A 22,633-nucleotide genomic window follows, 5' to 3' on the forward strand; every position below is an offset into this window, starting at 1 on the left:
GGGGAAAAGTCCTTGGAGGGCGTAAGTGGCGTGGCGTACGAGGAACACACGGCCGGACCCCCTGCGTGTGGCTTGTCACCCTGCGGCAGCTCACTGCCCCTCAGGCCGTTAGAATGCGGCCCCACCCGTCACCTTCCTGTGCTAAGGCTTCCAGGCGAGGGAGGTGACAGTGCTCAGCGTGTCCCCAGGCGTTCGGGCAACGCTCGGCTGTGACCTCTGCCCGGAGACCCAGTGTCTGTAGCACCATCCACCCCCCTCTATCCCTGCCCACTGCCAGCGCTAGCACCTTCTTCGGAAATTCCCCCAACCCCCCACCCCCTTAACAATCAAACCAAGCTGACCATCTCTGCCGACGGGCTGGAGCACTGACTCGCCCGCTTTCCCACAGAATCACCCGGAGGCTTGGAAAACACAGGCCCCCCGACCGCACCCCCTGCCCAAGTTCTGACCCAGCCGGTGGTGCGGACACTGCTGGTCCAGGAGCTGCGCAAGTTGCTGGCCTAGAGGTCCTGGTCCCGGGTGGGTGTGTCCCCATGGCATCCGGCTCATCATGGGCCCCGATGATGGGAGATTCCAGCCACGTTGGGGAAGAGGGTGAGGAAGACGTCGGTGTGCGGGCTCCGGCCTCTGTCCCTTCTTACCGGAGTGATGGATGATTGACAGGCAGGGGCTTCAGCCCTCCCACTGTCACGAGCCTCCGCTGGGCCGCATCTCTGAGCCTGCCTTCCTCTGCGGGTAAAGCAGCCTTTCCTCCTCGTTATTTTGCATTTGCACATGAGTGCTTCTCAACTAGGATGTACGTAGGGGTCACCTGGCATCTTAGGAAACGCTTCAGAGTCTGAAATTCTGGAGTGGGGCCCGTGAGTCTGTGTGTCTCCTCGGTGCCCAGGTGCCGCCCCAGGAGCTGCTGGAAGGTGGGCCTGCCCCTGGTGTCAGGCTGTAGCCCCTGGGAGGCGCCTCCTGCGTTACTGCCTGTGCACTGGTAGCTCGAGCCCCTGCTGCACGAGGGTTCACCTGGAGAGCGTCTAAAATCTCGCCCCCCCCCCACTAGAGAGTCTAAGTTAGTTGTGAGCGTTGGAATTTTCAAACCCCCTCCCACGCGATTCTAACATACAGCCGGTTTAGAAACCACCAGCCTTTACCCAGGAAAGAGATGACCTCTAGGAGTTCCAGTGCCGGCGGGCCGTGGACTAGTCTGCCGGACGCTTGGGCGGGGAGGTGGGACAGTCCCCCCAGAGGGGGGCTGCCAGTGACCCCTGGGGACCTCATTACTGTGCAGATTCTGCCTCACCAGGGTTGGGGTGTGACCCAGGTGTCACAGGTGCTGCTGGGCCAGGCTGATGCTGAGTCTCGGGGCTTGACCGCAGGGGCCTCCCCAGCGCCCGTTACCCCTGGCAGGGCGGCAGGGGGCAGCTCCTCTCGTGCTGAGGGTCAGAGGCTCTCGATCCAAACCGCCTCTCCTTTCAACGCCATCTTGACGTCTCTCGATCAGCTGGGTCCTGACGCAGGACACCCGGCAACCAGGGTCTGTTCTCCTTTTGTAACATTGGATCTTTCTTCCTTCTCTCTTCACAGTACGAGATGCAAAAAATCTCATCCCTATGGATCCAAATGGGCTTTCAGATCCTTATGTGAAGCTGAAGCTTATTCCTGACCCCAAGAACGAAAGCAAACAAAAAACCAAAACCATCCGTTCCACGCTGAACCCCCAGTGGAATGAGTCCTTTACGTTGTAAGTTGAATCCTCTCTTCCTGATGGCTTTCCTCCCTCACATTGTTAGCAGCGATGAGCTGGGCTTTATAAACGTCTTTCAACATTGCTTCATCCCTAAGCCCTTCTCCTGTGGCTGCTAGAGAGGTGGCTGTGGTCACCCCTGTCTGATGGATAGAAACTCGGTTTACCAAGACTTACATGATGCAGGCCCCAAATTACCATCAGTAACTTCTGTACAAAAATATTCTTTTACATTACAGATGATATAAAAATGTATAGTGTGTCCCACCTCTTGATGGACTAAGGTTTTTTTTAAGGGTAAGAAGAGGGTGTAGGTAAGAGTTTAAATAATAATTTTAAAAACATGGAGTCAGTGAGTACCATAGAAGCTGCTGTTGCCACTGAAATGGGAAGATTAGCCTTATGTCCAAGCAGGGAAGACTTCCTGGAGAAGGTGCCATTTAAAGTGGATGTGAAAGGAACGTGAGGATTTCAGAGGCAGAGATGGGAGGAGGGGGTGGGAGGAGTGGGTGGCATAAGCAAGTCAGGAGCAAGAAAGCACTGAGTGCAGCTGAGCACAAGAGATCTTCTTTGCAGAGGAGAACACGGGAAGCACTTGTGCACGGCCAGAGGCTGTCCAGCTTTGCTCTGTGAAGGGCTGGATGGTACATAGTTTAGACCTTATGGGTCCTACAGTCTCTGTTGCAGGTACACAGCTATGCTGTTCTAGGTTCAGAGCAGCCATAGACAATATGTGTCTCAGCAAACGGCCATGACTGTATTCCAATAAAACTTTATTTACAAAAGCAAGCAGTGGGCCTGATTTGGCCCTTGGCTCAGAGTTTGCTAACCCCTAGTCTAGGGCCTCGTTTGCCAAGGGGCTGGTACTTTGTTGATGGTGGAGAACCACAGGAAGAGAATTGAATACAATATTTTTTTAAATCTCGGGCTTAGATCATGAGCATGCGATATCTCCCCCAAAATCACAATCAAGATAACCGTGTGTGTGTGTGTGTGTGTGTGTGTGTGTGTGTGTGTGTGTGTGTGTTCTTTCGTAGCAAATTAAAACCTTCAGATAAAGACCGACGGCTGTCCGTAGAGATCTGGGACTGGGATCGGACAACCAGGAACGACTTCATGGGGTCCCTTTCCTTCGGCGTCTCGGAGCTGATGAAGATGCCGGCCAGTGGATGGTGAGGAAGCCCGAGTGTGTCTGTGTGAGCCAAGAGTTAATCGTCTGAAAATACTAGCGCGCCTAGAGATTCAGGAAACGGGCCGGTTCAAGTCCCGAGGGAGTTACCTGGGTACCGTCTCCCCGGGGGTGCCTTTCAGAGAGCCTTGGGGCGCGGGGTGAAGCCAGGCGGCGCCGGTGCGGGGCTCACCCCCTCCTCTCCCCTGTCTCCGGAAGGTACAAGCTGCTGAACCAGGAGGAGGGTGAGTACTACAACGTGCCCATCCCAGAAGGCGACGAAGACGGCAACACGGAGCTCCGGCAGAAATTCGAGGTGAGGACGCACCACAGTGACCCCACCACCTTTCCGTTTAGAAAGCTTCGCGCCAGGAAGGGCCACATTTTTGTGATCACTTGTCTGGAAGGCCGACAGTCATTTAAATGTTCATCTTGCTCTTCATGTAAAGGCATACATGTTGCGTAATCACCTTCTTCTGCAAGCTGTTGACTTTCTGTGGCTTTTACCCTTTAGAGAAAGGAGATTGGAAACAGCCAGAAGTGAGCGTGGTGGGTTCCAGTTTAAGGGATCGGTTTGGCATCGGCGGGGAGACGCCCCCGCTCTAGCCTCCTCCAGGTGGGCAGGAAGTCACCTGGGCCTTAACCTGGGAGGCTGTTCAGGTGTCATTATCAGGCCAGAAGCTTAATTTTCGCTGCAGATCATTGGGAAAGGCAGCTTTTTCTCATCCTCCCCCTGGCTGTGTGTCTGCCTTCTGTCCCGGCTTTGTCACCTGCCACCCCTGACTTCCCTCTTTCTCCTCCTGTCAATCCCTGCTTCTGACTACTTAGCAGACGTCTCGGCCTTTCACGAACATGCTTTCCTCCAAGCACCCGCCTTACGTTCCAAGTCACAGCTTTTCCTCTTTCCCTGTTTCTCTGATCACCTGTGCGCTGGCTGTTTGAGGGATTCATTCTAGCAGCCCACGGAGTCTCTGTATCTGGCCCCTCCCTTGGGAAGCTTTCCCTTCCTCGGGCTCATCAGGATGCCCTGCAGTTCCCCCACCCTGAAGAAATGCACGCGTGCACACATGCGAGTACACAGAGACCCGCGCCGCCGGCACTGACGGGGTGATGCTCTCGTGTGCCCCCTCTTCTTGCTGCGGCTTTCTTCTTCCAAATAAAATTCCGTCCCAGAGACGCATGCAGGTCATATCCAGAGAGACTGAGTTCCGAAGTACGTAAAACACAAAAATGTTCAAAGTGCTTTGTCACCGATATCTGGTTAAAGAGGCTGTTGATGGCAAACACTTAAGGGCAGGGGCTGCGAGCCTGGGTGCCCTTGGGAGCGTAAAGGGGTGAAATGGGTCCCCGAGAATATAATTAAACGGCGGTGACGGCAGGCCTCTGGGCAGGTGGGACAGTGGGGTGCGGCGCGTGCGCAGACGTCACCCCCACCCCGGGCCCCAGCCGACGGGTCATGTGCTGCCGGATCTTCCGGTTCTTCCAGGGAAGCCACACGGCCAGGTTTTCACGTGGCGTGTTCTGATTTGGTTTCGTATCAGCAGCCAATTAAAGCTTGAACTTTGTGTGAGTCAAACGTGTATCCATTGCCTTAGGCAGGGAGGATCCAGCCGGTGAGAACCAGCTTGTGATCTCGGCTCTCAGGAAACAGCGATGGAGTTCTTTGCGAGGAGGCTTACAATAGCTAGAAGCATTCAAGTTCAAGGCTGCCTGCTAGGGCCTGGGGGCGCTTCAGGGGCCTCTGCGAGGCGTGGCTCTTGTCTGCTTGCTTCTTCCTTCGCTCACCGTCCGCCCCGCTCCCGCCACAGGAGCACAGGCGCCTGGGACGCTGCCAGGAGGGCTGCTTCCCTGACCCCGACCCCGTGCCCCCCGCCCCCTGAGAAGGGAGCCCTTCTAGAGAGAGTGTCGGGACGGAGGGGAACCCAGGGGCTCAGGAGACCCCGCCCGCGTCGGCGTGGGGCGCAGGTGCGGGTCACCGGCCGTGGGGGATCAGGGCCACGGGAGGTGCGGGGCGCACCTGCGGGAGGCGGGTGTGGGGGCCTCGCGGTGGCGCCGCTCGTGGTGACGTCTGAGGCTTCTCTTCGCTGCTGGAAAAACACTGCCGCACGTCTAGGCTTCATTTCCGTGGCTTCCCGCTGAGTGACCTTCCTGGTTTCCTGGGCGGTGAGTTTAGCTGTTTACAAAGGTCAGCGTTCCAAACTCACAACAAAAACAGAACAACCGGGGCCAGAGGGCTAGAGGCCGGAGGGGCAGCGTGTCTCTCCGGGGGTGGGTTAGGGGGCCGCGCGCGCCGAGCCTGGAGCTGCTCGCCGTCCTCGGCTCCGGGCGCGTCGCGGGCTTTGCTGAAGGGCCGCCCCCGTCCAGCTCAGTGAGCGCCGTGCCCGGGCCGCCTGGTGGACGTCGCTCCAGCCCTTCCTCCCGGCGCCCTCCGGCTGTGTCCCTGGGCTTTGCCAGTCTCCGCGGCTGGCTTGGAGCATTTGTAAAGCGCTCTGCAAGAGGCTGCGTGGGAAGGCCGCTTGACGGCGTCACTGAGGTGCTGAGGGTTTGGGGACACCTCTCGTGCGGCCGTTCAGAGTGGGCAGATCAGATTCTAGGCAGGGCCTCGATCATCCAGTGGTGGGGTCTGGAAATGGGGGAGGTTGCAGGGTTCCCCCGGCACCAGACTGCTGTGAGCCAGGCTGTGAAGGCCAGGTCCGCGCTGGGGCAGCCCCGGGTGACAGCCAGCCTGCCCGAACGGGCCCCAGTGACACCAGGCTGTGAGTTAGGACGCCGCCTCTGGGCCCCCCCGTTGCGTCCCTCCCAGCCCCCAGCCGCAGCGTCACCACCTCCCAGCGTCTGCAGAAGCCCCCCAGTTCCCTTCCCTCCATATAACACACGCCGGCGGACTTGCCTTCCGTCCTGCTGCCCCCTCCCCCACACCCACTCTTTCACAGGTGCTTTCCCAGTTCGATTCAGCTGAGCACAATTTTCTTTAAAATTTCAAGTTCCGTGGTGAATCGGGATTGGCTGAAGCCCACACGACAGTTAGTCGCGTTAGGAACAAGCCTTCCTCAGTGGGATCCTAGAACCTCTGGTCTATAGGGTCCTTCTTTCCGTGTCCAGCGCTGTTTTCTAGGAAGAGTTAGCTCAACTCTGGTTTTCGAATCCTTCCCCGGAAATCAAAAGTCATTGTCTTATGAAAGAAAAATCAAAACAAATGAGCGTTTACAACTCAGCCACTGCACTCGTATTTATCTGGTCATAATATGGGAAAGGATTTCAAATTTACTGTTGATCCTAGAATCTTGGCAGACAGAATGATCAGTGGGTGAAGCTCTTAGGAGCCCAGGAGAATCCCAGGGTGGTTGGAAATGACCCTTTACTCTGTAGCGTGCTGTCCCACTGGAGTTCGTCTGCCTCACAGCCGGAGCCAGAGCCCTGACGGTGACATTCACGGGCAGCGCGTCCACGGGCCTTTAACCCGTGCCGTGTTTGTCTTCAAATAAAGTACACGTGGACCCCGACTCGCAAACATAAATTATACATTTGTTCATTTGTTCAGTAATAAGATTTCCAGCAATGACTAAAGCAGACCGGCCCCCCATCTCTGGAGGTTAGGTTCTGTACCTGTGAGCCTTGCTTCAGATCTTTTTGGGAACAGGAGGCGTATTGGGAAGTAAACGTGACCCCCTGTACTGGTCAGGGACCCCCTGGACCTCCCGTCGCTGTTGCGGACATCCAGGTCTCCTGTTCCTTCCTCCCGCTTCTGGGCCCCACTCCCCGTGGTGAGGCTCGCGGTCGAGGCCAGGAAGGGGGTCTGCTTTCCCTCAGAGGCGATCCAGTGGTGGCGTAGCCGTGCTCCGCAGACTTTCCGTACAGGGTCCCGTGATAAATGTTTCCAGCTTCGCGCAGCACGGGGTCTCTGGCACAGCGACTCAGCTCTGCCTTCGCAGCATGAAAGCAGAGCCCCAGACACGACGTCAACAAACGGGTTTGGTTGCGTTCTCACAAAACGTTATTTACAAGAACAGGCGCCGGGCCAGCTCCAGCCCGTGGGTCACCGGCCCCTGGCTCAGCCCGTGGACCCGAGAATCAGACCTGGTTCTGCCACTTATTAACCATGTGACCTTCCTGTGCGTGTCCTTCACCGTAAACGGGAATAATAGCTGTATTTACTTCACAGAATTGTTTCGAAGATTAGTCAGTGGGAAAGTTCTAAAAGCGCACTTATACAAGTGTTAGCTCTTAACTTCCTCCTCCTCTGTATGTTTCATTGCAAAAACTAGGCTGTTGAGGGCACTTTTTTTTTTAAACTTTAGGAGCTTCCCTTAAAAAAATTAATTTTCATGTTGCGATCATGCCGTAAATAATGGGCACGTTCTAAGTTCTGTAGACCAGCCATATGATGGAACTTTATCGCCATTTAATAACATTGTTTTTATGGAGAGATCTGTCCTCACTTACATTGACGTGGATTTCTGGAACGTAATGTGCATAAATTGGGAACTTCGTGTAACTGGCAATGGATCAGATAATCCCTGGACACAACAGGGTTTCAGCAGTTTTCAGGGGGCAGAATTCTCACGCTGAGGAGTCAGTCTGCAGGGGCTTGGTTTAGGGTCCTGGTTAAACACTCCAGGCGAGCACATCTGGGAGATGCTGGCTGTAAACCTCCGGGAATGAAGGCAGGATAGTTAACCGCCAGGAGAGTGGCCGCTGATGACTCATTAAGTCAACCACAGGAAGGGCACGTCCTCCACTCTCATGAAAGCCCGGCATCTCTGTGGGGGCCGTGTTGCCTTTTTGACCTCTTACAAAATCCGGGGTCTGAACCTTTCGCATCTTGAGGTATATGCCTGGGGACTTCTACACGACATTCAGCTTTTACCCATTGGAAGAAAGGGTATCTTCTGACCACGCCTGTTCCTCGTCTAAAAACGTTTCCAGGGGACCTGCCGGCATTTGTCCATGTCCCCGGTTATCAGTGAGCTGATAACGGCTCCTCCCCAGAGCCGTCTGGGCCACGTCTACCTGCAGAGTTGGGTTCGTCCCCGAATCAAGAAAATGGGAGGAGGAAAGGGGAGGCAAGGAGGAGGACCACCTCCCTCCTTAGGGTCTGACGCAGAGCCTTCCCCTAAGGCCTGGCCCGGCATCCCTGGGCAAGGCGTTCTAACCAAGACCAGCCCTGCTCCCCGGGGAGAGACTGAGCCAGAAGAGCTGAGAACCTTCGTCAGGTTTTAACCCAGTATCACTGCCACTACCTCTAACTTGTATTCTGATGACTCTCAGGTACAGACGGGCTTTACAGGAACTCATTTCTACCTGTGGGGTAGCTTGTCTCCCACACATGTCGTTACAGTTATAGGAGAGTCTGAGGTTTAAAAAAAAAGTCAAGCAGCTTTCCTCGAAGGAGGCCTCACCCTTCCCTTCTGCCTGCTTGTCATGGATTCATCACTTTCATCATTTGTTTTAAGATAATTTAAAAAACCACATAATAGGAAGCCAAAAGCACCTTCGTCTCTTTCTCTTCTTGCTACCCACCTTGCTCCGCTCCAGCATAAGTGAAAATCTAATATTAAAAAAAAAGTTAAGAAGCAAAACAGACGCATCCATCGCGGAATTAAGACAGCTCAGAGGCCACGCGCTTTGGGCTTTGTCTGCGTCGGAATATTTCTCTTGTCAGAAAATACTGGAAAGTAGTGCCCCGGGAGCAAGCTGACAGATGATATTTCGTAGATAACTCCGTGGAGTTTAAGGATTCAGGAAAACAAGATGACTTTATTTACACTGCAGCGTGTGAGCTCCCTGAGGGGAAATAGTTTTAAAGTTCTACAGAAAAGAGAGAAAGTGATGACCATGCGTGAAACGCGGCAGCTGCTCGTGGGCTGTGGTCGTGGCCACCATCTCCCGTCCTGTCCCTTCGGGGAGCAGGAGATAATGGCTAAGCTCCGGGCCGTTTCTGGGTTGAGCACGGGTACCACTGTCCCATGAGAAGTGCTACCGCCTCGTGTGGCTGAGAGCCCCGCCCTGGAGCCCTCCTGCCGCGGGGCTCACATCCTGCTCATCTCCGTCCCACTTGTCCGAGCTTGGATAGGTTGCTCAGGGCAGGGTACTCTAGGAAGAATATACAACTTGGAATCGTTCTCCACGGCTTCACATCCAGGCTCTTTCACTTACTAGCTTCTGGTGACGTCGGGTGAGATTCTTAAACTCTCTGATCTTTATAGTTTCCTTGTTCATGAAACGGGGATGATAATAGTACTACCTACTGAATTGCTCCGAGGATGACAGCAGTTCATTTATGTAAGTTGCTTAGCCTGGTCCCTGACACAGAGTGAGTGCTCAGTAAATGTGAGCTAGGACTCCTTTTTGCTTTTATCAAAGCTGATTATATGAAAAAGACATTACCTATTCAAACTGAATTTTGACTTAACGTTTATAAAAACGTATAAACTCCGAGACTATATTTATGTGTGCAGAAGAGGTGCTACCAGAAGGCAAGAGCGTTCCAGATGCCTGTTGGAGTATTAGAAACGCTGTCACGGCCTCGCTCCTTAGAGCAGACCGGTGTTCACAGCTCTCCGGAGCCCGAGGCTGAACGCTCCTTCTCCCGTCCTGATGATGTTTCCAGAGGACGGGCTTCCCAGGCCGTCTCTTCTTCGGCTGTTTCCTGTGGCACGTGGCACGCCGCTGCATTTCCCCTCACCCTGAAAATCCTCTAGGGCTGCACTGCCCGTTTCAGCAGCCACTGGCCACATGAGTCTATGGAGCATTTAAAATGTGGTCCGTCTGAGCTGAGGTGTGCGCGCTGTCAGTATGAAACGCACACCGGATTTCAAAGGCTCAATAAAAAGAAGAGAACGTAAAATAGCTCATTAATAATAATTTTTATGTTGATTATGTATTGAAATAATATTTTGGACCTCTTGGGTTAAATATACATTTAATAAGTCTATTCTACTTTGTGTTCTATGCTTTTATATGTTAGTATTAAATATGATATTATTGGAACGAATTTCACCTGTTCATCTTTTTAATGGGGTTACTAGAAAATGTAAAATGACGTCTGTAAGTCACATCTGGACAGGGCTAGTCTAAGACATTCCTCCCAATGAAGAAAAACAGTTTCTTGCAAGATGAGGACTGAAATGCAAAACCCATGACTTTCTGATGTACAGTATTTTTCCCGGGCTTAAGAAATCAGTTGTTTCCAAGAGACTTGGATTTCAGAAAATAGATTCCCTCAAGATTCTGAGCCCATTATTAGGTGCAGATAAGTCTAATTTGTTTTGCATGGCCCGGTAACTATATTAGAGACAGGGATATAACATTATCTACTAATTTAATAATACATGTTGCTAGTAATAATCTCAAAAGTCACAGTGAAATGTACTGAGATTTTCTGGTTAGTTGGAAAGCCGTGAACAGAGGTCAGGCGCCCAGGGAAGTGAAGGGGCCGAGGGCACCTCTGGCCTCTCTTCTGAACACGACGGCTCGTGTTGTAGGAAACATGTGACCGAAGACTGGGATCCCGGAGCTATGTTGATTTTAACAGGTATCTTGGAAACAGGTGACACTAGCTTTTTGTGGCTGAAATATTTTATTTGGAAGACTTGTTTGAAAGATTCTACAGAACGTCCACTGGTCAGAATCTAAAGCTGGATTAGCAATGGCTTCTGTCAAAATAATGTATGAGGTCGTGTCTTCACAGCTTTTTGTATTTGTGACCATTTGGTCTAAACCCAAAAGAAGCCAAGATAAAATCGATTCCCCGCGGTGCACGAGAATGCTTTGCAGGATTTGTGGTAGAGCTCCAGACACTACCAGCCGGATCACCCTGGAAACTCTGCAGATGCCTCAAGATCACATATGTATCTGTTCTTATTTATTCTGGGGAAACGTTTTGAGATTATCCTTGTTACTGATTAACAAAACGTGATCCGATTATGATTAGAGTTAAGGTATTTTAAAATCACTGCACATGAGACTCAATTGCTAGGTTATACGTGAAAAGAGCAAGCAAGCATTCTTCTGTTTACTGTTGTTGAAATTGAATTTTCCAAAAGCCTCCATTGTCTTTGAAGACTTTAGCTAATTCAGGATATTCTTCGGATGGGAAAAAAAATAGTTCATTGGAGACCCTCAGGTAAATTTTAGCTGTTTGTTGATTTGATCTGGCCTGCCACCGTTACTATGGAAACCTGAGTACTTTCAGATGACCTTTTGGACACAGAACAGAAAATCTAAGTGCCCTGATAGGGATTCTGCTTCCCCCCCCCCAAATGGCTTACATAATTGCTTTCTGAACTGTGTGATGTTAAGAGGGGGGGAAAAATCTATAAAATGTACATCAGTTAAGAGAGATTTTATTTTAATCTTTGTGCTTCTGTTCTGTCTTAGGAGCAAAATCTTAAAGTAAAATGGGACGAGACTTGGTGTTGGGAACCATTCTCACCCCTCCACTAGATCATCATGGTGGGGTGTTAGCCCCGCCCCTCAGCAGAGCAAACTCCCAGGAAGCCTCTGAAAGCAGCTGCACAGAATCTTTTATTAGTCTGTGAGGGAGGGTGAATGCATTTGTATTACAGCATGGCAACATGTTTTCAGTATAATTTATCTTATGGAAGCGATTTTGTTGGGAAACCAAAAGAAGACAGTACACCCCCGTCGTCTGTTCCATCCTCATGAATTCCCGAAATGACAGAAAAGCTTTGTGTCTGTGGCCGTGGAGGTGGCCTTGTGGCTGGGTGTTGCTGGTTGAAGAAACAGGGCAAACCTAGTACTAGTAAGTGTTAGCAGCAGTTATCACGTGTCCCAGGCCCTGGTCCCCACAGGGGACTCGCGGCTACCAGGATGCTTCCCCCTGTTGACAGGGGTGGGAAGGAGGGAGGAGAGAGCCAGCGTCCCTCGACGGGACGTAGACACGATGCACGTCTTTATCGTGCAGTCTCGAGCACCTGAGGGGTGCAGGGCCCCTAGAAGAGAAAAGCTGGGATAAGGGTAACAGCACGCGCGATGGTGTTTGCTGTCTTTCCCCAGGAACGTAGCCTACAGAGAATTAGGGTTGGGGGTCCCTAGAGAGGCGATCCAAGCTCTCTGAAGGGAGAGGTGACGCCCTGGTGCTCTGGACCCCGGCAGCTCCACGTCTGCTCCGTGGACCAGCAGCGTCTGGGGGCTTGAATGTCAGACACGTAAACGTGCGGGGTCTAGGCGGCTGCCGGGGGTGAAGAGCACGGTTCTGGGTCAGGGCGTCCGGGTTCGGCACTGCACAATCTCTGACCCTGTCCTGCACTGGTACCGGGTCCGAATCTGCATTTTAACCACGTCCCCAGGTGATTCGCGTGGCCGTCGCAGCTTGAGACATGCCAGTGGGGGAGACGTGACCTGCTGACTAACAAGTAAACAGGTTGCGATTCCAGGCTGTTTGTAGTGAGGGCAGACTCCGTCACCCCAGTATCCATAGCGAGCAGCGCGGGGTCACAGCCAACCATGTGTCCACTTCTTGTTTTTAATAGCTCATTTTATTTTATTTCATTTTCAATTTTATGGAAGTTAAGTTGATTTTCAATGTGTTAATTTCTGCTGTACAGCAAAGTGATTCAGTTATATATGTATATATATATATGAATATGTATGACCTTTCTGTTTATCCAACCTGTCCACTTTTAAATGGTTGGGGGAGAAAATCAAAGAACAGTGATATTTGTGATGCTTGAAAATTAGGTGAAATTCAAATTTCAGGGCCCACAGAGTGTTAGCGACACAACCACGTCCATTCATTCCCTTGCTGCCTGTAGCTGCTTTCAGGCTACGACAGCAGCGTTGAGACATGTGACAGAGACTAAGACCCATGAAGCCTAAAATACCTGTTGTCTGGTCCCTTCCAGAAAAAGTTTACTGGCCCCTGGAAAGATGGAATAACGGAACTGGGAGGGGTGTTGAAATCATCTTTGTTGATGGGAAAAGCAAAGCACGGAGGGATTCAGTTGAGCTCGCGAGTGGCAGGGCCCAGCTCCCGTCTGGCGTAAGGCTTCTCTCCCCTGTCCTGGTCCTGCCCCCGCACCCTCGACACCCCCCCCCCCCCAGGTGTACGCCACGTTCTTTCCTGCATCCCAGAACCTGCTCTGTTCCCTTGGAAGGACCCTCCCTCCTCCACTTCCCTGTCTCGGGCTCGTCAGATCCTACCCCAGCCTGCACGCAATCCTCCAGCCTTTCAAACTGGCCCGGCGTTTCCTGGTGCAAAGCTAAAGGCCGCTCCCCTGCTGGACACACCTGTGAGATGTGTCACCTTCATGCGGCCAGAGTAAGAACCTCGGGGCCTGCTCTGAACGTTCGGAAATCTAAACGTCAGGCCCGCGAGGAGTCCACCTTTCCCTGGCCTTTGTGGACGTGGCAGGGAGGACGTGTGAGCTCAGGCGTGTGTCTGGGAAGAGGAGGGAAGCCGGCCGGGGCCGAGGCCGCTCCGCGGCCCACAGTCTCCCTCTGCTTTTACACCCCAAGTCCCTCGAGCACGGGGCAAACCCACACGAGCGATGAACGGGGTCGCCCTTGGGGATGGACCCGCGCCCTTCCCACCCTGCCGGCGGGCCCAGAAGTGGGCGATTCTGGGGGTTAATCCAGCCGGCGGGCCCCAGAAGTGGGCGATTCTGGGGGTTAATCCAGCCGGCGGGCCCCAGAAGTGGGCGATTCTGGGGGTTAATCCAGCCGGCGGGCCCCAGAAGTGGGCGATTCTGGGGGTTAATCCAGCCGGCGGGCCCCAGAAGTGGGTGATTCTGGGGGTTAATCCAGCTGGTGGGCCCTGCCTGTCCTCGGGGCTAGAGAGCTAAGACATGGGCCTTGTTGCTCTGGACGCTGCTGAGGAGTAACAGGATGTGAGAGCTTTTACCGCGTCTCCACGCTGTGGGTAACAGTCCTGGCCCTCTCTCCTTAGCCCACACCCGGCAGCTAAGCGAGATGAGCAGGTGCCGACTCAGGCCACAGGTCGGTCCTTTGTCCAGCTCGCGAGATGCTGATGCAGCCTCACCGCTGAAAAGGTGGCGACCGGCTTGGTGTCACGTGGCAGGAACGCGGAGGCTTCAGAGGGCTCACGGCGGCGGCTCCCCGAACGAGGCCCCGGAGCCTGTGGCCGGGGTGCTCTCGGGAGTTTTGTTGGGGTTTTGCTGCTGGTTCTCTTGCCGTGGAGGCGGTCGCCTTGCCTTTCAAGACCTTGGCCTTGGTTGTTCCCCTTCCCTGGCGTGAAACCGGCAGACAGGTGGGGTCTCGGAGCCGCGTCGCTCAGGCGCTGAGCGAATTCCTTCAGCGCCTCTCTGAAGACCAGGTGGTTAACGTTCAGGCCGTAACTGCAGCCGGCAGTGACCTCGTCCGCTGTGAGCGGGCGCTTTGCCTCCTCCCCGCCCAGCCTGACGTCCAGGCGTGCAGTCCGGGCCGGCTCCCCCGGGGCTCCTGCGGACTGTCTGGCCGATTCGCTGCATAAGCCTTTCCTTTGATTTTTTTTAAAGAGAGATTTGGGTTGGTTTGTTATAGCCAAGCTTGAAACAGCTTAGAGTTCTTCCTGGGTCCATTTAAGTCTAAGAATAACCGCCCGGTGGCGGCCGGAAGGCTGCAGGCTGCCCGGCACTGGCACAGAAGTGTCCCTGCTTGGGGATTTTGTCTGCTGTCACAGACGGAAGTTGGAGGTGTGACCCCCTAAAGCTGTGTCACGGATGTCCCAAGGCATCTCGGCCAATCTGGAGACCTCGCTACCTCGAGGTATTCAGGCAGAGGTTGGGCAACTCTAACAGAAGCTACAGGAGGGAAAGGCAAGCTTAAACTTCATCCGCAGCTCTTTCCAACACCAGGATTCCAGTGAGGATGTTTTTGTTTCTCTTGTTGTTCCTTTTCATCTTGATGGGGATTAAGGTCTCTAGCCTAAAATAGAGCTTTGGGGATTGGAATAACATGCCCTATTTTGAGAATAATTATAAACAGATTTGTGATTACAGATTTAAAGGGCCGTAATTATAAGATGTAATAGAAGCTCATCGATCCAGACCTGCTGAAAACAGATGTGAAATTCACAAGCTGCCCAGTGCCCTGTCTTTGTGGCAAAGCCTTCCGAGCACAAAATATCATCCACTTGTCTCTGCTCAGGATCAGGGCTGTCGTGACCCTTTCAGGCTGTGGAATTTGGGTTCAGAAAATCAGCCTCCCTCACATTTTCTCCCAGCAGCTGACCCACACGCTGTATGAACTTGGAGAATGAATCCCATGACTGCTTGTGTAGAATTCTCTGTTAAGATGGTCTCAGCTTGCTTTTCTCACATTAGGACTTGAGAAAAGTAAAGTTTTCCAGTCATGATGGGTTATTTTAGGAGTTGAAAGGTGAACGGATGTCAAACCTGGTGGATACCTGGCATTTGGTCAACCAGAACTCGGCTAACGAGTTGCTCGACGCTTGTACGTTTCGCCAGTAACCTTGGGCCTTCTGAATCATCAAGAAAAAGTACATGTTGTTACATATAGTTTTAGTGGCAAGTGGGTTTGGTTTTATTCTCATTTATGGAGTAACAGCGGTCTGTGTATAAAGCGACCTGATAACTGGCTGTTAGCACCGCAAACGCGTGACTAACCAGCACCCCTGTACCCCATCACCCCGTCCCGCGGATTGGCCGAGAGCAAAGGAAACACGTGAACATCGTGGAGCTGTTGCCATGATGCCACGTCTGGCCGCACAGACGCCACGAGGAAGAAGAGAGAAGGGTCACGGCCCCTGTGGTTTGTCACGGTTCACTGGGCAAGGGTTAGTTCCCGGCCCTGCAGGGGCCACGCAGACCTGCAGCCGCCAGCGCCGAGCGCCCCCCACCTTCCTTCCCGCCGTCTCCCCCCCTGCTCTTCGTCTGCATCGTCAGTGGGGCCTACGGTGCCTGGTACTCACCTTGCTGTCCTCCTGTGTAGCTAGCACTTGCCCTGCTGACCTCGCAGTCTTTCTCCCTCTCCTACCTTTCCCAGGGTGTCACATCCGCCTCTTAGAGGTAGTGCTTCCACCACCCCGTCCTCTCCCGCCTTCCCTCCCACAAAAACGTTTGCCCGGGTTCTTTGGCCGCGCCGCCTGCGCCCCCAGCCGTGCGCCCCACCCTTAAGGATGCACTGTGTGTCCTGGTAGCTAGAAACTCGTGCCCACTGTGTCCTGTCCAGACGGCCACGGCACCCCAGCAAGGAAAACGCTTGTGGTGTCGACCACCCAGAGGATATTCCGGTCCTCCCCCATCTTCAGACTAGGTGCCTTTAAAGATTTGCCAGGGAAGTAGTGAAATCTCCTATGAGTGATTCATGAGAAGTTCAAGCCAATTTGGAAAGCAGCACATGAACGGAAAGAGTGCATCTGTAAACTGACAACACATTTTCCTTTCTTTCTGGTAATACATATTTCTAATCACATATCAAGACCCATTTCCAGTCTGCTTTAGGCATACGCCTACATTAGCATGCAGTCAGCGCTACGTAATTGCACTACCTGTGTGTGCTGATCTGCAAGATTAGTGTAAATATATCATGGGCTGAAATCATCAAATTGTTCTGATGTTCCGCATGCCTGGCTTCATACTGCTACCTCTATTTCATTTTTTTCTCATTTCTTCCCAACTCATTTAATTGTTGTAACCTAATCAACCATTCCGTCCCCAAAGGATCCAATGGAATTTTGCAACTTGCATGTAAATTATTTAAAAAATCTGCTCTGTTGTCATTTCTGACAGCACCGCTGTCTTTTGGGGAGCTGGTCAGGGCCACACACCAGCTGTGTTCTCAGTGTACTGCTTTTGTTAATAATTTAAATTAGCCCGAGATTGTTACAGCATATTCACATTGGAAGCGAGTGGAAACTTTAAACACTCGAACACTTGGGCACAAAATTTGCAAGAAGAAATCCCACCCCTACCCTAAGCTAGAGGCAACGTTAATAGTCTTTCCAAAACCCGGTACTAAAGAAAACATCTAATAAATCCTGCTTTTGGAGTTTCTCACCTCCAGAGCTTGTGCCTGACACCACAGGTGTGTCTCCGGAAGGGGCCATAAGAGATTAGTGACCCAGGTGACTGGAAATGGGGAGGAAAACAATATCCTTTGAGGTTTCACAAGTCTTTGCAGAGTGTGGTAGCTGTTGTGTCGCTGCCCCCCACCCCGTCGCGTGTGTTTTAAAACCTTGTCACACGATGTGGCGTGTCCGCTTTCGAGGAACGTCGCCAGGAGTCGGCCACTCCTCTGGATCATGCTGGGCGCGGGGTCAGCTCCTGCTTCCAGACAGACAGATCGCCTGCCGTCTGGCCCCCGTCATTTCAAGTGAGGGCCCCTCTCCCTCCTCTGATGAGCTGGACTCACACTTGGTCCTCGGATCCTAATCGAGACCCAGAGGCCTTCTGCGTGTCATGACGTATGCCTGCGCAGCGGGGTTCCGTCTCTGTTTCTGCGCCGGAAGCTTCGTGACTCCACGGAGAGGTAATACACATGCTACAGGGCTGTGTTTCCCAACGGACAGGAGAAGCTGGTGCAAAACTCAGATGTGGCTGGAAAGGGAAATAGAGAGAAGGGAGAAGAAAGGACTAGAGTGAGGGCTTCAGCTCCCTGGGCCCCTCCTGGCCGGTGACCGTGACCCCTCCAGCTCCGGGGAGGGGCGGCCCCTCCAGAAGGACTGTCCTCCCCCCGCCTGCCGGCAGCACTGCTCTCACCCGACCTTGCGGAGCCCCAGGCCTCCCGGGTTCAAACCCAGCCCCACCAGCCCAAGCCACGTGGCCGTCCTACTCCCCTCAGCGTGTCCAGGTCTAAAATGGGGACGATTCAAGTAGCACCTCCTAGGGTCGGGCAGAGGCTTAAACGGGTGAGTGTCACAAGCGCTCAGAGCAAGGCGCACCGAGATGTGGCCGCCGCCGCTGTTCGCGGCATCCTCCCTGCGTCCCGCCCCGGGCTCAGGGCTGAGGGCTGCAGCCCTAGTGGACGTGCCCCTGAGCGTCGCTGTTTCCTGAGAAGCTGTCACCGAGCGAAAGGAACCTTCCTTTGTTGGGCTTTCTCAGCAGCTCGGGGGCCCGAGCCGGGGCCCCGGGTGCATCCGGCACACGGAGCCCTTCCCGGGGGAGCGGTTTCGGCCCCCGCCTGCAGCTGAGCAGGGAGACCCTCCTGCCCGGAGGTCACCTAAAAACGGGGGCAGGAGGTGCCGGCCGCAAAGCCTCTTGGCCAGCTCGCTTTGTGCTGGGTGTGTGTTTTTTGTTTCCTGCAGCTTTTGTTATGGGGTCGTAGGACAAGAAACCCAGATGACTCCCCCTGAGACGGGAAACGTCAGCTGGATGTGGGGAGGTCGCCCTGACCCGGCGGTGGCAGTGGGGTCCCGTCACTCGTTCACATCTCTTTCCGTGGCAGCACCCTCGCTGGCTCGTGAGCCAGTCTTTTCCTCGTGGCTTTTTCTGAAGGTAGACCTGTCGGCAGTCAGTCCACGGCTGGCACCCGGGACCAGTGCTCTCGGTTGACGTCTGGAGAGGAGCGTGTGGCCAGTGGCCCCGGAGAGGGGGCGGGTGTGGGGGGGCGACCCAGCCGTGGTCTCGGTCCTCACCAGGGCTGGTCCTTTCTCGAGCCACCTTTCCCCGGGTCCCGGCAGCCGGTGGGGACCCGTGGGGTCACAGTAACTGAATCCACTTACATTTTACTGGCTCTCCCCCAGCCTGTTGACACCAGACTCCCGTCTGCTTCCGGGGCAGAGACATCCTCTCCCCCGAAGCTCGTCCTCAAGGGCCTCCTCCGGGCCTGGAAACGAGACCCTCGGAGGAGACGCCCTGGACTATGACTGGACTGCCGGCCGCGTCTCCCGAGGGGGCTGGGAGTTCCCGGTCACTGGGCAGGGCTCCTCCTCGCCCCCTCGCGTCCTCTCTGCTCCTCTCCGCTGCGGCCTCGGGGTGGAAGCCTCCTCCTGGTACTGCAGCTCCTTCGGCGGCAGCTCCTGAGTAGACGGGGCGGGGTCCCTACACAGGAGGAGGTGGGGAATTTGAGCCCGTTTTACAGATGAAGGAGCCGAGGCCCCGGAGAGGTCAGCAGTCCCATCCATGTGGCCCCCCGGGCCCCCTGTCAGCCGATGGCCGTGCGGGGCAGCGGCGCGAGGGGACAGCCGGAGCAGCCTTGGAAGCAGGTGTCCCGTTGAGCTATCGTTAGGTCCCTCCTTTTCAAAGACGGGTGCAGTTTAAAAACGCTCAGCGAAGATAGGATGAAATCAACGACTATGGAAATGGTGTGCTAAATTTAATTGCAGTCGGCCCCGCTTTCAGAATCCTTGCCGCTGTCAATTAGAGGCGGCTTAGAAAAAAATTAAGTTGAGTAATTGAGCAAACGTATTCAGCGTTTCAGGGAAAGGATCTTTTTTTTTCTGTCTTGACCTCCACGGGGATTAAGTTTCCAACGTCTTTTGCTAGGTGCCCGCTCCTTCCCACCTTGCCTGCAGCAGCTGAGGCGATGAAATGTCTGGAACTTTACCCAAGGATCTGGGCTTTATCGCCAGTTACGGTTTGGGTTTTGGGGGGCTGACGTCCTGTGATCGCTTAACTCCCCAGGGGTGGCCATTTCACGGAATTCTGCCCTCCTGGGACTCGCCTCATTTCTTTATTTCTCAGCTTATTCTGTGCTTCTGCCTGTAAGACAGACACAACGGGTCTCAGGGGACCACACCAGCCAGCCCCCTCGACCCTCACAGCCTCCCTGTCACCACGTTTTGCATCTGTGGTTTGCAGAGTCTGGGCCCAGTCAGAGGTTTGGCAAGAGATTCGGGACAGAGAGACGTCTGACAGTGGTTGGTCCTTGTTGTTTTCTAGAAATCACGTACATGGCAATTCTGAAACATACTCGGGCATCACGCAAAGGCCTGGTTCTCACATGAGAGATCTGAGCCGCCCTCTCTAAAGGTAGAGCTGGGACGGTAGAATTTGCAGCTTATCTGTGCCATTTGGCAGCATTTAAGGGAACGTTAACCTCTGGGGGCCAGACTAGTCGACTTGGGCGTATTTCTGCTAAGAGCCCAGTCAAAATGCAATCGGTCCGGAAAATAAATACCACGAGAGGGCAGTAAAGATTTGCAAATAAAAGAGTCCACAAAAACCTGCACCCAGAAGACAGCAGTGAACTTTACTGCACCTCTTTATTTTTCGGTGGGCGTGAAGATGAGGCTCTCGCTTTGGGCTCCCGGCTGTTCCTTGCTTTTAGGGAACCATCACGGTCCTGCAAAGGGGGGGCGGCCAGGGTTCCTCGAGGCCCCAGTGGCTCCTGCAGTCTCCTCTTGCCGAGTCCAGCCCACTTCATATCTACTCTGCTTTCTTAGCACAGAGGAGGCGCCCCCACTTCTAAGCAATATCACCGGCAGTCTGGAAAATCATTTACTTTGATGGCATCGTGAGTTCATTCGGCTCTGACCCTGCCCCAGCCGACTTACAAAGCCAGCGCCGTGTTGACCCCAGAGGGGGGCGTTTTTAGCAGGAGAAGGATGCAGGTTTAGAAGCGCCCCAGATCCTTTACCAGTAACGGGCTGTGGCTGTGAGCGCTCCCGTCAGGCTTTCCTCTAAGGTTGGCATTAGGCGGGTGTGTGCCCTCGGCTCCCTGGTCAGAGAAAGACGGTCTTTTTCCAGATGGAACAACTTAGAAAAGATAAAGTTTTTGGTTCCGGCTCCTCACATAAGGCTGGGTCCTCCGCCACTGGGGAGAAGAGCTAAGGTCGGCAGCCTTTCCAGGACCTCTGTAGCAGGTGAGACCGGCCGCACTATTACAACCTGACGGTCGTGGATGAGCCTGCCTGAGGCGTGTGTCCGCAGTCGAGGGGCAAATCTGGGAGACGGGGGCGAAACTAGGTTGCCTGCGGAGAAGCAACACCGCCGGACGCCAGAGGGGGGTGTGTAACGCTCGGCTCCCGATGAACCGGACGCTTTGTATCTTCCACGGTGGGCAAAGTGCTGATGTGTCACCGGCCCCGAGAGTGTGGCTCGGTTGCCATGACAGCAGAGGCCTGCCGGCTGCCTGCGAGTCCAGCAGCAGCAACAGCCTAGCTGGATGTGTCCGTGAAAATACTTCTCACCCAGAAAATGACTTAATGTGGTTTCCCCAGAAATTTTTGCTCTACCGAACAAGCGCTCCGCTCACTATGCTGTTTGGCTGCAAAACAGCTTTTTTTTCCTGCGCTGGTCGTGGAAGAGGCTGAGTATTAATTAATTCAGGTGCATTTGAGGTTCTTAATCGTGGCCGTTCTGCTGGCTTAGCAAGGAGAGAGACACTGTGTTTAAATCTAACTGCAAATGAGGATGAACGATTTGGCAACCTGCGTGGCTGGGGGCAAGAGCAGGCAAAGTACAGCCCACAGGCCAGACTCTGGCTGCTGCCTGTTTTTGTAAATAAGGTTTCACTGGAACAGAGCCACGCTCATTCACCCGTTCATTCGCTGCAAGGGCAGGGCTGAGTAGTTACGACGGAAACGGTGGTCAGCTTGCAGAGAAAATACTTACTCTCTGTCCCCTTGTGGAAAACGTTTGCCTACCCTAGATATCGGAGGATGAGCACTGAATTCGAAGATCAGAGTTCTGGATTCAGAAGCCAGGGAGGAACATTGACTGAGACACGTCCACTAGGCCCCCTGGGCCTCAGCCTCCGCATGTGTATTGCAGTTGGCCTTGATGAGCTTATTTCCAACTTGCTTTCAAATACTAAAAGCTCCCTCAGTCTTAGCACCGGGGAATGACCCTCTGTGGGCTGACCCAGGGCCCTGTCTCGAGGACTGAGATGTAGAGGAGGGCGGCGTTCTTCTCTCCGCCTGCCCGGTGCGGTCATGACCCAGCTCCGAGGCCCTAGGGAGCGGAGCTAGCTTTCTGGACAGGAGCTTCTTCACCTGGACCGTAGGCAGGTCCGACCTGTTCAAGGACTTTCTGTGGCCGCAGGGCTCCGGTCCCGAGGCCCCTTCCCGCAGCTAAATGGCACACACCTCTGATTCGCTGTCTCCCCGTGATTCCCAAACCCAGGGGAGAACTCCAGTGGCAGGTGTCCACACCGGTGTGTAGGAGGACACAGGTTGTAGGGAGGTGGCAGTTGCAGTTGGGAGTGTACTGCCGTGACGAGGAGGTGGGGTGACTTGAGGGGTTCGCTTACCTAAGAACCACCGTTAAACTCTCTGAACCAATTAACTTATCTCCCAAGACTGCTCTCCATGTTATCTGGGGGTGAAGATGTGCTTCTATCTTGGCGGCTGACGTAAAGCACGTAGACCAAAAGCCAGATCTGGACAGGAAGTGCTCTTAGGGATTCCAACCGCGGAATTAGACACGGGACCTAAAAGAAACCGAGATCCTGCCTTCAGGGGTGAGTCTGCCCTGAGGCTTTGGGTTCGCCCCCTTTCTCTCTGACTTTCCGCGGCCAGATTTGACTGTCCGGCCTTGTGTACGTACCAGCCTTTGCAATACCAGGACCCCTTGCCGCGGCAGTTCCGCAGCAGGAACCTACCCTGGGGAGATAGGGTTGTGTGCACAGAGATTTGGATCACAAAGTTGTTCATCTGCACGTTCATGACAGTGAAAATTGGAAACAACCGAGGTGTCCAACAGTCAGACTAGATCAAGCACAGGAGAGCCACACGGTGATGCGGGGGGCATCATACGGTCCCTACAGCCACGCGGTAGAGGAGTGCCTGTAGCCTAAGAAGATCACATCATACACAGGGGAAAGACAGGTTACAAACAATCAATTTGTGTGCAGGTCAAATAAGAAAA

General features: G+C 53.8%; 1 protein-coding gene across 11 annotated transcripts in view; it reads left to right on the forward strand.

Annotated features, from left to right (window-relative positions):
• PRKCA (protein kinase C alpha) overlaps positions 1-22,633 on the forward strand; it is a 355,119-nt gene that overhangs the window by 270,051 nt on the left and 62,435 nt on the right. For all 11 annotated transcript variants that reach the window (XM_067021352.1, XM_059048527.2, XM_059048528.2 and 8 more), the window contains 3 exons: positions 1,576-1,732; positions 2,773-2,907; positions 3,123-3,219. In XM_067021352.1, the coding sequence (XP_066877453.1) occupies positions 1,576-1,732; positions 2,773-2,907; positions 3,123-3,219 (389 nt within the window). The remainder of the gene's footprint in view (positions 1-1,575; positions 1,733-2,772; positions 2,908-3,122; positions 3,220-22,633) is intronic.

Source organism: Kogia breviceps, chromosome 19 (genome assembly GCF_026419965.1).
Source record: "Kogia breviceps isolate mKogBre1 chromosome 19, mKogBre1 haplotype 1, whole genome shotgun sequence".
NCBI lineage: Eukaryota > Metazoa > Chordata > Mammalia > Artiodactyla > Physeteridae > Kogia > Kogia breviceps.